The sequence below is a fragment of the Salmo salar genome, unplaced genomic scaffold (assembly GCF_905237065.1).
Source record: "Salmo salar unplaced genomic scaffold, Ssal_v3.1, whole genome shotgun sequence".
In the NCBI taxonomy this organism is placed as follows: domain Eukaryota; kingdom Metazoa; phylum Chordata; class Actinopteri; order Salmoniformes; family Salmonidae; genus Salmo; species Salmo salar.
In genome coordinates this window covers 128,416-143,324 of record NW_025548363.1, presented here as the reverse complement: position 1 = coordinate 143,324, position 14,909 = coordinate 128,416, and the positions used below count along the sequence as shown (strand labels likewise).

The window sequence follows — 14,909 nt, the reverse complement described above, 5'->3', positions numbered from 1 at the left end:
TAGCCCCAGTGCCTTGTGGTCGGAGGCCGAGCAGTTGCCATACCATGCAGTGATGCAACCAGTCAGGATGCTCTCGATGTTGCAGCTGTAGAACCTTTTGAGGATCTGAGGACCAATGCCAAATCTTTTTAGTTTCCTGAGGGGGAATAGGCTTTGTCGTGCCCTCTTCACGACTGTCTTGGTGTGTTTGGACCATTCTAGTTTGTTGGTGATGTGGACACCAAGGAACTTGAAGTTCTCAACCTGCTCCACTACAGCCCCGTCGATGAGAATGGGGGCGTGCTAGGTCTTCCTTTTCCTGTAGTCCACAATCATCTCCTTAGTCTTGGTTACGTTGAGGGATAGGTTGTTATTCTGGCACCACCCGGCCAGGTCTCTAAACTTGTCAAATGAATGTAGACATTAATAAATGCATTTCTGTATCTTCCAAAGTCTTTAAAATGGAGTAGCACCAAAATGAATGTGCAGAGGCTTTAAAACAGCCCCCTCTTTCAGTTGTCTAGGGTTAATACATATCATTGATAGAAACTGGTCTTTATCAGGATAGTCACAGCAGTACAATAATTGACCAGTAGATGGTGGTCTTAGTACGTCATCTGTGGACATGTGACCAGACCAAGGGGACTGTTCAGCAGGATGCAACGTTTAGGAACTGAAATATAGTATGTAGTAAAAAACATGCTTCTCTGACCTGTAGAATAAAGAATCATGTTCGCTTTATTGATGGCATTTCCATCTGCAACTTTTGACCAAGTCTGGCTTCTGAATGTGGCCAGAGGCTCTTTCACTATAGTTTCCCTCTTCCTGTCTCCTCCCCTACATCTGCACTGATTGGCTTCACAGGTGAAAACAATATGGTGGAAGGAAGCTCATCATTAGGTTGGTTTAACTTTCACCTGGTCAGCTCTTTCAGATCAGTGGAGGAGAGGACAGATGTTTAGATGACTGAGAAAGAGCCATAGTGTATTGGGTTAGTGTAGTGATGTTGAATTAGCACAGGCTGTAGCTCTTCTAGGCCAGTCATGCTTAGTCACACGGAATGGATGTTTATTGGTGGAACCTTAAGTTTGGAGGACCGGCTTGTAATGGCTGGTGCAGAATTTGTGGAATGGAATCAAATACATCAAAGGTGTAACGGTCGTCGTAATGGATGGACGAAGGCGCAGCGGGTTGAGTGCTCATATTTAACTTTTAATGAACACTTAATAAACAAAAACCAGCCAACAAACAGTCTTGCAGGCAACACAGCTATGCAAAGAACAACCTCCCACAAATCCCATGACAAACACATTCCTATTTACAGGACCTTCAATCAGAGGCAACGAAAGACAGCTGCCTCCAATTGAAGGCCCCAACCCCAATTACCTACACATAGAAATGACTAGACAGAACATAGAAATACACTAACATAGAACAATGACAAAAACCCCGGAATACATAAACCAAACACCCCTCTACATACACACACACCCCGAACCATATAAAACAAATACCCCCTGCCACGTCCTGACCAAACTATAATAACAAATAACACCTTTACTGGTCAGGACGTGACAAAAGGCATGGTTTCTGTGTATTTGATGCCATTCTATTTGCTCTGTTCCAGCCATTATTACAAGCCATCCCCCCCAACAGCCTCAAATGATTTATACGCTTTTACATGAATCTCATGCATTCTGTCAATCACATGGGGCGGCAGGTAGCCTAGTGGTTAGAGCGTTGGACTAGTAACCGAAAGATGCAAGATTGAATCCCTGAGCTGACAAGGTAAAAATCTGTCGTTCTGCCCCTGAACAATGCAGTTAACCCACTGTTCCATTGAAAATAATTTGTTCTTAACTGACTTGCCTAGTTAAATAAAGTTAAATAAATAAAACATGCACACAGACACAACTTTGATAACTGGAGGCTTTTACATGAATCATACATGAATCTCATGCATTCTCTGTCTCACACACACCATGCTTAAGGCTGTCTCTCTGATAACTGGAGGTCATTCCACCTGTCCTATTGTAGTCAGTGATTAGTTACACTTGTTATTAGTAAAAAAAAACATAGAGACTGTTTTGATAAATGATGGTTATGATCCAACCCTTAATTCTGGTGTTGTCAGCACAAACAGGAAGTTAACAAGATATTAGTTAAAATGTAAACAGTAACATTCACTCTCTGTACTTAAGTGGTAGAGAGGTGTCTTGTCCTTCTAGATTCCATGTTAATATTAGATAAAGTATAAAACAGAGAGGTGTCTTGTCCTTCTAGATTCCATGTTAATATTAGATAAAGTATAAAACAGAGAGGTGTTGTCACGCCCTGACCTGAGAGAGCCATTTTATGTCTCTATTTAGGTTTGGTCAGGGTGTGATTTGGGTGGGCATTCTATGTCCTTTTTTCTATGTTTTTGTATTTCTTTGTTTTGGCCTGGTATGGCTCTCAATCAGGGACAGCTGTACACCGTTGTCGCTGATAGGGAGCCATACTTAGGCAGCCTGTTTTCCCTTGGGCTTTTGTGGGTAGTTGTTTTCTGTCTTGTGTTTTCACCTGGCAGAACTGTTGACTTTCGTTTTCTTGTGTTATTTAAAGTGATTCATTAAAGTTAATATGAGCACTTACCACGCTGCTGCATCTTGGTCCCCTCTGTCAGACGATCGTTACAGGTGTCTTGTCCTTCTAGATTCCATGTTAATATTAGATAAAGTATAAAACAGAGAGGTGTCTTGTCCTTCTAGATTCCATGTTAATATTAGATAAAGTATAAAACAGAGAGGTGTCTTGTCCTTCTAGATTCCATGTTAATATTAGATAAAGTATAAAACAGAGAGGTGTCTTGTCCTTCTAGATTCCATGTTAATATTAGATCAAGTATAAAACAGAGAGGTGTCTTGTCCTTCTAGATTCCATGTTAATATTAGATCAAGTATAAAACAGAGAGGTGTCTTGTCCTTCTAGATTCCATGTTAATATTAGATCAAGTATAAAACAGAGAGGTGTCTTGTCCTTCTAGATTCCATGTTAATATTAGATAAAGTATAAAACAGAGAGGTGTCTTGTCCTTCTAGATTCCATGTTAATATTAGATAAAGTATAAAACAGAGAGGTGTCTTGTCCTTCTAGATTCCATGTTAATATTAGATAAAGTATAAAACAGAGAGGTGTCTTGTCCTTCTAGATTCCATGTTAATATTAGATCAAGTATAAAACAGAGAGGTGTCTTGTCCTTCTAGATTCCATGTTAATATTAGATCAAGTATAAAACAGAGAGGTGTCTTGTCCTTCTAGATTCCATGTTAATATTAGATAAAGTATAAAACAGAGAGGTGTCTTGTCCTTCTAGATTCCATTTTAGATAAAACAGAGTAGGGAGAACAATAATGTAGAGTACAATAATAGACAGGAAATGTCTTTAATCTCAGTTGAATGATTTATTGAATAAGCAGGAAGTACACATTGTTTATGTTCAGAATAATAAAAGCACAAGAAGCAAACATACTGTATACCTGATAAACATATACAGTCATTTTAAATGTATTTAGATGTGTAAAACTTAACAGTAATTGATTGACAGTGGCTATTGAATGATATTATACCCCTATTCTACACCTCATTGTTTGACATATGAATAAATTATTGTGTGTCAGCTTGTGGAGCGGACATTTTTATTTATTTATTTTTATTTCACCTTTATTTAACCAGGTAGGCAAGTTGAGAACAAGTTCTCATTTACAATTGCGACCTGGCCAAGATAAAGCAAAGCAGTTCAACAACATACAAAAACACAGAGTTACACATGGAGTAAAACAACATACAATCAATGATGCAGTACAACAACAAAAAAAGACTATATACAATGTGAGCAAATGATGTGAGATAAGGGAGGTAAAGGCAAAAAAAAAATGAGTCGGTCATGATTGGTTACTCATGGTCACGTGATGAGGTAGCCCCGCATGCGACTCAAAATCAGTATGAGCTTTCCTCTCAGCCCAAAATTGAATTTCCTATTTGTCTAATTAAGACGTTGGTTTCTCCTGCGTGAGACTCTACTTCACATAACTGTCTTTTTGTGTGTGTGTGTGTTTGTATGCGTTTCTCTCCTACCTGTAGTTCAGAGTACAATTCTATCAAATCCCACCAGTCTTCAGACAATCATTAACATACAGTAGAGAGTTAATTAATCAGCAGTGCAGAGAAAGTACTTATGAGAAGCCTATTTCTCACAGATCCATTTTTGTGAAAAGGAACAATCATAATCCCTCCATACTCCATGGCCTGGGGATATGTAATAGATTTCCCCACAGTTCTGGTCTGTACCACCACCAGGCTCTCCACTCCACCAATACCTGCAGTAAAAACAACACATAGTTAGACTGACCACTTTCTCTGAACCTAGAGTATGAACAACACAGAATGAGTCCAACTCCTCCCACTGTGGTCAGTGTGATTACGGATCAGTAGTCTCTTACCTTGCGGTGGTCAGTGTTATTAGAGCAGTAGTCTCTTACCTTGGGGTGGTCAGTGTTATTAGAGCAGTAGTCTCTTACTTTGGGGTGGTCAGTGTTATTAGAGGAGTAGTCTCTTACTTTGGGGTGGTCAGTGTTATTATAGAGCAGTAGTCTCTTACCTTGGGGTGGTCAGTGTTATTAGAGCAGTAGTCTCTTACCTTGGGGTGGTCAGTGTTATTAGAGCAGTAGTCTCTTACCTTGGGGTGGTCAGTGTTATTTTAGAGCAGTAGTCTCTTACTTGGGGTGGTCAGTGTTATTATAGATCAGTAGTCTCTTACCTTGGGGTGGTCAGTGTTATTATAGAGCAGTAGTCTCTTACCTTGGGGTGGTCAGTGTTATTATAGAGCAGTAGTCTCTTACCTTGGGGTGGTCAGTGTTATTATAGTACAGTAGTCTCTTACCTTGGGGTGGTCAATGTTATTATAGAGCAGTAGTCTCTTGCCTTGTGGTGGTCAGTGTTATTAGATCAGTAGTATCTTACCTTGCGGTGGTCAGTGTTATTATAGTACAGTAGTCTCTTACCTTGCGGTGGTCAGTGTTATAGTACAGTAGTCTCTTACCTTGCGGTGGTCAGTGTTATTATACAGCAGTATTCTCTTACCTTGGGGTGGTGAGTGTTATTACAGCAGTAGTCTCTTACCTTGCGGTGGTCAGTTATTATAGTACAGTAGTCTCTTACCTTGCGGTGGTCAGTGTTATTAGATCAGTAGTCTCTTACCTTGAGGTGGTCAGTGTTATTATAGTACAGTAGTCTCTTACCTTGCGGTGGTCAGTGTTATTATAGTACAGTAGTCTCTTACCTTGCGGTGGTCAGTGTTATTAGAGCAGTAGTCTCTTACCTTGGGGTGGTCAGTGTTATTAGAGCAGTAGTCTCTTACCTTGCGGTGGTCAGTGTTATTATAGTACAGTAGTCTCTTACCTTGGGGTGGTCAGTGTTATTAGAGCAGTAGTCTCTTACCTTGAGGTGGTCAGTGTTATTATAGAGCAATAGTCTCTTACCTTGGGGTGGTCAGTGTTATTAGAGCAGTAGTCTCTTACTTTGGGGTGGTCAGTGTTATTATAGAGCAGTAGTCTCTTACCTTGGGGTGGTCAGTGTTATTATAGAGCAGTAGTCTCTTACCTTGGGGTGGTCAGTGTTATTATACAGCAGTAGTCTCTTACCTTGGGGTGGTCAGTGTTATTATACAGTACAGTAGTCTCTTACCTTGCGGTGGTCAGTGTTATTATAGTACAGTAGTCTCTTACCTTGGGGTGGTCAGTGTTATTACAGCAGTAGTCTCTTACCTTGGGGTGGTCAGTGTTATTAGAGCAGTAGTCTCTTACTTTGGGGTGGTCAGTGTTATTAGAGGAGTAGTCTCTTACTTTGGGGTGGTCAGTGTTATTATAGAGCAGTAGTCTCTTACCTTGGGGTGGTCAGTGTTATTAGAGCAGTAGTCTCTTACCTTGGGGTGGTCAGTGTTATTAGAGCAGTAGTCTCTTACCTTGGGGTGGTCAGTGTTATTTTAGAGCAGTAGTCTCTTACTTGGGGTGGTCAGTGTTATTATAGATCAGTAGTCTCTTACCTTGGGGTGGTCAGTGTTATTATAGAGCAGTAGTCTCTTACCTTGGGGTGGTCAGTGTTATTATAGAGCAGTAGTCTCTTACCTTGGGGTGGTCAGTGTTATTATAGTACAGTAGTCTCTTACCTTGGGGTGGTCAATAATATTATAGAGCAGTAGTCTCTTGCCTTGTGGTGGTCAGTGTTATTAGATCAGTAGTATCTTACCTTGCGGTGGTCAGTGTTATTATAGTACAGTAGTCTCTTACCTTGCGGTGGTCAGTGTTATAGTACAGTAGTCTCTTACCTTGCGGTGGTCAGTGTTATTATACAGCAGTATTCTCTTACCTTGGGGTGGTGAGTGTTATTACAGCAGTAGTCTCTTACCTTGCGGTGGTCAGTTATTATAGTACAGTAGTCTCTTACCTTGCGGTGGTCAGTGTTATTAGATCAGTAGTCTCTTACCTTGAGGTGGTCAGTGTTATTATAGTACAGTAGTCTCTTACCTTGCGGTGGTCAGTGTTATTATAGTACAGTAGTCTCTTACCTTGCGGTGGTCAGTGTTATTATAGAGCAGTAGTCTCTTACCTTGGGGTGGTCAGTGTTATTATAGTACAGTAGTCTCTTACCTTGGGGTGGTCAATAATATTATAGAGCAGTAGTCTCTTGCCTTGTGGTGGTCAGTGTTATTAGATCAGTAGTATCTTACCTTGCGGTGGTCAGTGTTATTATAGTACAGTAGTCTCTTACCTTGCGGTGGTCAGTGTTATAGTACAGTAGTCTCTTACCTTGCGGTGGTCAGTGTTATTATACAGCAGTATTCTCTTACCTTGGGGTGGTGAGTGTTATTACAGCAGTAGTCTCTTACCTTGCGGTGGTCAGTTATTATAGTACAGTAGTCTCTTACCTTGCGGTGGTCAGTGTTATTAGATCAGTAGTCTCTTACCTTGAGGTGGTCAGTGTTATTATAGTACAGTAGTCTCTTACCTTGCGGTGGTCAGTGTTATTATAGTACAGTAGTCTCTTACCTTGCGGTGGTCAGTGTTATTAGAGCAGTAGTCTCTTACCTTGGGGTGGTCAGTGTTATTAGAGCAGTAGTCTCTTACCTTGCGGTGGTCAGTGTTATTATAGTACAGTAGTCTCTTACCTTGGGGTGGTCAGTGTTATTAGAGCAGTAGTCTCTTACCTTGGGGTGGTCAGTGTTATTATAGAGCAATAGTCTCTTACCTTGGGGTGGTCAGTGTTATTAGAGCAGTAGTCTCTTACTTTGGGGTGGTCAGTGTTATTATAGAGCAGTAGTCTCTTACCTTGGGGTGGTCAGTGTTATTATAGAGCAGTAGTCTCTTACCTTGGGGTGGTCAGTGTTATTATACAGCAGTAGTCTCTTACCTTGGGGTGGTCAGTGTTATTATACAGTACAGTAGTCTCTTAACTTGCGGTGGTCAGTGTTATTATAGTACAGTAGTCTCTTACCTTGGGGTGGTCAGTGTTATTACAGCAGTAGTCTCTTACCTTGCGGTGGTCAGTGTTATTATAGTACAGCAGTCTCTTACCTTGGGGTGGTCAGTGTTATTAGAGCAGTAGTCTCTTACCTTGGGGTGATCAGTGTTATTAGAGCAGTAGTCTCTTACCTTGGGGTGGTCAGTGTTATTAGAGCAGTAGTCTCTTACCTTGGGGTGACCAGTGTTATTAGAGCAGTAGTCTCTTACCTTGGGGTGGTCAGTGTTATTAGAGCAGTAGTCTCTTACCTTGGGGTGATCAGTGTTATTAGAGCAGTAGTCTCTTACTTTGGGGTGGTCAGTGTTATTAGAGCAGTAGTCTCTTACTTTGGGGTGGTCAGTGTTATTATAGAGCAGTAGTCTCTTACCTTGGGGTGGTCAGTGTTATTATACAGCAGTAGTCTCTTACCTTGGGGTGGTCAGTGTTATTATAGTACAGTAGTCTCTTACCTTGTGGTAGTCAGTGTTATTAGATCAGTAGTCTCTTACCTTGCGGTGGTCAGTGTTATTATAGTACAGTAGTCTCTTACCTTGCGGTGGTCAGTGTTATTATACAGCAGTAGTCTCTTACCTTGGGGTGGTGAGTGTTATTACAGCAGTAGTCTCTTACCTTGCGGTGGTCAGTGTTATTATAGAGCAGTAGTCTCTTACCTTGGGGTGGTCAGTGTTATTAGAGCAGTATTCTCTTACCTTGGGGTGGTCAGTGTTATTAGATCAGTAGTCTCTTACCTTGATGTGGTCAGTGTTATTATAGTACAGTAGTCTCTTACCTTGCGGTGGTCAGTGTTATTAGAGCAGTAGTCTCTTAACATGCGGTGGTCAGTGTTATTATAGTACAGTAGTCTCTTACCTTGCGGTGGTCAGTGTTATAGTACAGTAGTCTCTTAACATGCGGTGGTCAGTGTTATTATAGTACAGTAGTCTCTTACCTTGCGGTGGTCAGTGTTATTAGAGCAGTAGTCTCTTACCTTGTGGTGGTCAGTGTTATTAGAGCAGTAGTCTCTTACTTTGGGGTGGTCAATGTTATTATAGAGCAGTAGTCTGTTACCTTGCGGTGGTCAGTGTTATTATACAGCAGTATTCTCTTACCTTGGGGTGGTGAGTGTTATTAGAGCAGTAGTCTCTTACCTTGGGGTGGTCAGTGTTATTAGAGCAGTAGTCTCTTACCTTGTGGTGGTCAATGTTATTATAGTACAGTAGTCTCTTACCTTGCGGTGGTCAGTGTTATTATAGTACAGTAGTCTCTTACGTTGCGGTGGTCAGTGTTATTAGAGCAGTAGTCTCTTACCTTGCGGTGGTCAGTGTTATTATAGTACAGTAGTCTCTTACCTTGCGGTGGTCAGTGTTATTATAGTACAGTAGTCTCTTACGTTGCGGTGGTCAGTGTTATTAGAGCAGTAGTCTCTTACCTTGCGGTGGTCAGTGTTATTATAGTACAGTAGTCTCTTACCTTGCGGTGGTCAGTGTTATTAGAGCAGTAGTCTCTTACCTTGGGGTGGTCAGTGTTATTATAGTACAGTAGTCTCTTGCCTTGGGGGGGGTCAGTGTTATTATAGATCAGTAGTCTCTTACCTTGGAGTGGTCAGTGTTATTATACAGCAGTAGTCTCTTACCTTGGGATGGTCAGTGTTATTATAGAGCAGTAGTCTCTTACCTTGCGGTGGTCAGTGTTATTATAGAGTAGTAGTCTCTTACCTTGTGGTGGTCAGTGTTATTAGAGCAGTAGTCTCTTACTTTGGGGTGGTCAATGTTATTATAGTACAGTAGTCTCTTACCTTGCGGTGGTCAGTGTTATTATAGTACAGTAGTCTCTTACCTTGTGGTGGTCAGTGTTATTATAGTACAGTAGTCTCTTACCTTGCGGTGGTCAGTGTTATAGTACAGTAGTCTCTTACCTTGCGGTGGTCAGTGTTATTAGAGCAGTAGTCTCTTACCTTGTGGTGGTCAGTGTTATTAGAGCAGTAGTCTCTTACCTTGCGGTGGTCAGTGTTATTATAGTACAGTAGTCTCTTACCTTGTGGTGGTCAGTGTTATTAGAGCAGTAGTCTCTTACCTTGGGGTGGTCAGTGTTATTATAGTACAGTAGTCTCTTGCCTTGGGGGGGTCAGTGTTATTATACAGCAGTAGTCTCTTACCTTGGGATGGTCAGTGTTATTATAGAGCAGTAGTCTCTTACCTTGCGGTGGTCAGTGTTATTATAGAGCAGTAGTCTCTTACCTTGTGGTGGTCAGTGTTATTAGAGCAGTAGTCTCTTACCTTGGGGTGGTCAGTGTTATTATAGAGCAGTAGTCTCTTACCTTGTGATGGTCAGTGTTATTATACAGCAGTAGTCTCTTACTTTTGGATGGTCAGTGGGGTTCCGTCCACCCATTTCCAGGTCCCCTCAGTAACAGAGTCAGCCAGACCAATCCAGGCAAAAATGAGTGATTCTAACCCTTTGATGAATGTCTGTTGTGGCACAGAAAACACATTGTTAATAATACATGATGGACTAATAAATAAAGTAGCTCTCTCTGTCTCTCTCTCTCTCTCTCTCCCTCTCACCTGTTCCTCTTCACTGTTAATGATCACCAGATCTGCTCCTCTCTCCAGACAGTCCTGTCTACTCTCCTCCCAGGATTTCCCCTCAGTAGAGATGTAGTAACAGCTGCAGCCAAACCTTCTCCATCCTTCAGGACAGGACCCTAGAAGTTTGACATTTACCATATTTGACACTTGAATGTAATGAAAAATAAGAAAAACATGACACAGATAAAGCTAATGAACCCTTCCAATGAGCTGATTGAGATTCCACCTTGCAGCTTTAGGAAATAATGAATATGTTCTGGTGATTTCCCACAGCAGTCGTTTGTGTGAATTGCCTGTTTGCCTTTAGCTGTTACACTGAACAAAAATATAAACTCAACATGCAACCATTTCAAAGATTTTACTTAGTTTCAGTTCATATAAGGAAATCAGTCAATTTAAATTAATGAATTAGGCCCTAATGTATGGATTTCATATGACTGGGAATACAGATATGCATCTGTTGGTCTCAGACACCTTAAAACCTGTTAAGGTATAGGGGGCAGTATTTTCACGGCCGGATGAAAAGCCTGCCCATAGTAAACTGCCTAATACTTGGGCCCAGAGTCAAATATTTGCATATTATTAGTAGATTTGGATAGAAAACACTCTGACGTTTCTAAAACTGTTTGAATGATGTCTGTGAGTATAACAGAACTCATACGGCAGGCAAAACCTGAGAAATATCCAACCAGGAAGTGGGAGATCTGACACTTGTAATCTTTCAAACCATTGCTTATGAAACTACAGTGTCTGTGGGGTCATTGTGCACTTCCTAAGGCTTCCACTTGATGTCAACAGTCTTTAGAAAGTTGTTCGAGGCTTCTATGATGAATTTTCAGGGAATAACAGCCGGTTCAAACAGTGGACTGTCTGAGGTCATGTAGTCACTTCATGCGCATTCACGCATTGGCTAGCATTTTTATTTTTCTTCTGTAATGAATACGCTATTGTCCGGTTGGAATATTATCAACTTTTTATGTTAAAAACACACTAAGGGTTGATTGTAAACATCGTTTGACATGTTTCTACAAACGGGAATAGAACTTTTGAGCTTTTCGTCTATTGAATTGCGCTCCCGCATCGTGCCTTTGGAATAGTGTTCTGGATGCGCCAACAAAACGGAGGTATTTGGACATAAATTATGGACTTTATCAAACTAATGAAAATTTCTTGTGGAAGTGGGAGTCCTGCGAGTGTATTCCGCCGAAGATCATCAAAGGTAAGGAAAGATTTATAACACTAATCTAGAATTTTATTGATGCCATGACTTGACGGGTAGCTGTATAGCTTGCATTGATGGCTGAGTTCTGTACTCAGAATATTGAACAATGTGCTTTCGCTGAAAAGCTATTTTAAAATCTGACACAGCGGTTGCATTAAGGAATAGTATATCTATAATTCTTAAATAATTGTTATATATTTTGTCAAAGTTTATGATGAGTATTTCTGTAAATGAATGTGCACATTCACCGGAAGTTTTGGGAGGCAAACATTTTCTGAACATCACGTGCCAATGTAAAAAGTTTTTTTTTGATATAAATATGAACTTGATCGAACAAAACATACATGTATTGTGTAACATGATGTCCTATGAGTGTCATCTGATGAAGATCGTCAAAGGTTAGTGCTTAATTTTAGCTGTATTTCTGGGTTTTGTGACGCCTCTCCTTGCTAGGAAAATGGCTGTGTGGCTTTTCTTGTTTAGGTGGTGTGCTAACATAATCTAATGCTTTGCTTTCGCTGTAAAGCCTTTTTGAAATCAGACAATGTGGTTGCATTAAGGAGAAGTGTATCTTTAAAATGGTGCAAAATAGTCGTATGTTTGAGAAAATTGAATTATGAGATTTCTGATGTTTTGAATTTCGCACCCTGCTATCCCATTGGCTGTTGGCTAGGGGTCCCGCTGGCGGAATGGGGTTCCGCTGGCGGAACGGGGTTCCGCTGGCGGAACGTCTTAAAGGTAGGGGTGTGGATCAGAATACCACCATTTGTCTCATGCAGCGTGAGACATCTCCTTCACATAGAGTTGATCAACCTGATTGTGTCCTGTGGAATGTTGTCCCACTCCACTTCAATGGCTGTGAAAACTTGATGGATATTGGCGGGAACTGGAACACGCTGTTGTACATGTCAATCCAGAGCATATCAGACATGCTCAATAGGTGACATGTCTGGTGAGTATTCAGGCCATGGAAGAACTGGGACATTTTCAGCTTCCAGGAAATGTGTACAGATCCTTGCTACATGCAGATGAGCTTCCCTGAGACGATTTCTGACAGTTTGTGCAGAAATTCATTGGTTGTACAAACACATAGTTTCCTCAGCTGTCCGGGTGGCAGGTGAATTTGTCAGATGTGGAGGTCCTGAGCTGGCGTGGTTACACATGGTCTGCAGTTGTGAGGCCGGTCGGACGTACTGCCAAATTCTCTAAAATGACGTTGGAGGTGGCTTAATGTAGAGAAATTAACATAAAATTCTCTGGCAGCAGCTCGGGTCGACATTATTGGATTCACCATACATATTGCATGCTTCCTCAACTTGAGACATTGATGGCATTGTGTTGTAGACAAAACTGCACATTTTAGAGTGGTCTCTTATTGTCCCCAGCACAAGGTGCACCTGTGTAATTATCATGCTGTTTAATCAGCTTCTTATGCCACACCTGTCAGGTGGATGGACTATCTTGGAAAAAGAGATATGCTCACTAACAGAGAAGTAAACAAATTTGTGCACAACATTTGAGCTGTTTGTGCATATGTAACATTTCTGGGATATTTTATTTCAGCTCATGAGACCAACACTTTACATGTTGTCATTTATATTTTTGTTCAGTGACATTTTCAAGTTAAACATAACTTTGCAACTATTATTTATTCCCACATTGAATATGTAGGTAGCTTTGCATGAGCCTTGTCTTGTGAGAGGCCAGAACAGCTCATTGGATCTAGTCTCCTGCTCCTGTTTCTGTAGTGTGAGGCAGCTTCATGTACAAGTAAACACTTCCAATGTATCTGACATCTCTAGTCTCTTCTAGAATTACTAATTATAAAACTGGGTCAATGAATTACATTACACTTCAGATCCCCCCAGTTTCTACACAGATCGGAAAATGCCCCTTCAGTGGTGATGCACCTTACATGTGGAACAATTTACAAAAAACTATTAGAATTGATGGTCAAAAAATTGATTTCTGATCTTTTAAATGTTAACTGTGATTGTTTTTCTTAAGGCGTATATGTATTGTGTCTGTGTAGTTGTGCATACAGTGGCAAGAAAAAGTATGTAAAACCTTTGGAATTACCTGGATATCTACATAAATTGGTCATCAAATTTGATCTGATCTTCATCTAAGTCACAACAATAGACAAACACAGTGTGCTTAAACTAATAACACACAAATTATTGTATTGATATTGAATACATAATTTAAACATTCACAGTGCTGGTTGGAACAAGTATATGAACTCCTGAGCTAATAACTTCTCCAAAAGCTAATTGGATTCAGGAGTCAGATAACCTGGAGTCCAATCGATGAGATGAGATTGGAGATGTTGGTTAGAGCTGCCCTGCCCTATAAAAAAAACTCACAAAATTTGAGTTTGCTATTCACAAGAAGCATTGCCTGATGTGAACCATGCCTCGAACAAAAGAGATCTCAGAAGACCTAAGATTAAGAATTGTTGACTTGCATAAAGCTGGAAAGGGTTACAAAAGTATCTCTAAAAGCCTTGATGTTCATCAGTCCACGTTAAGACAAATTGTCTATAAATGGAGAAATTTCAGTGCTGTTGCTACTCTGCCTAGGAGTGGCCATCCTGCAAAGATGACTGCAAGAGCACAGAGCAGAATGCTCAATGAGGTTAAGAAGAATCCTAGAGTGTCAGCTAAAGACTTACAGAAATCTCTGGAACATGCTAACATCTCTGTTAACGAGTCTACGATACATAAAACACTGAACAAGAATGGTGTTCATGGGAGGACAGTTTGCACGTCGGAAGTTTGCAAAAGTGCACCTGGATGTTCCACAGCAAAAATATTCTGTGGACAGATTAAACTAAAGTTGAATTGTTTGGAAGGAACACACACTATGTGTAGAGAAAAAGGCACAGCACCAACATCAAAACCCCATTCCAACTTTAAAGTATGATGGAGGGAACATCATGGTTTGTGGCTGCTTTATCGCCTCAGGGCCTGGACAGCTTGCTATCGCCAATGGAAAAAATGAATTCCCAAGTTTATCAAAACATTTTGCAGGAGAATGTAAGGTTATCTGTCCGCCAATTGAAGCTCAACAGAAGTTGATGCAACAAGACAATAACCCAAAACACAGAAGTCAATCAACAACCGAAAGGCTTCAACAGAAAATACGCTTTCTAGAGTGGCCCAGTCAGTCCTGAGGAATGGTCCAAAATTCCTCCTGACCATTGTGCAGGTCTGATCCGCAACTACAGAAAACGTTTGGTTGAGGTTATTGCTGCCAAAGAAGGGTCAACCAGTTATTAAATCCAAGGGTTCACATACTTTTTCCATCCTGCACTGTGAATGTTTACACAGTGTTCAATAAAGACATAAATGTATAATTGTGTGTTAAAAGTTTAAGCAGACTGTGTTTGTCTATTGTTGTGACCTAGATGAAGAACAGGTCAAATGTTAGGACCAATTTATGCAGGAAGCCATGTAATTCCGAAGGGTTCACATACTTTTTCTTTCCACTGTATGTGTGTTTTTATTTGTATTGAAAACAGGGCTCTACTGCAAATGAGACCTTGGTCCTAGTTGATCCTGTTTAAATAAAAAAATGTTTTA

General features: G+C 40.7%; 1 protein-coding gene across 1 annotated transcript in view; it reads right to left on the bottom strand.

The window, feature by feature from the left end:
- Positions 1-3,407: 3,407 nt before the first annotated feature.
- The window catches only part of LOC106591138 (C-type lectin domain family 4 member M), a 47,242-nt gene continuing 35,740 nt past the window's right edge, over positions 3,408-14,909 (bottom strand). The window contains exons 5-7 of the mRNA XM_045712284.1: positions 10,080-10,219; positions 9,874-9,983; positions 3,408-4,337 (exon numbers count right to left, since the gene is read on the bottom strand). Of these exons, the coding sequence (XP_045568240.1) occupies positions 4,205-4,337; positions 9,874-9,983; positions 10,080-10,219 (383 nt within the window). The 3' untranslated portion in view covers positions 3,408-4,204. The remainder of the gene's footprint in view (positions 4,338-9,873; positions 9,984-10,079; positions 10,220-14,909) is intronic.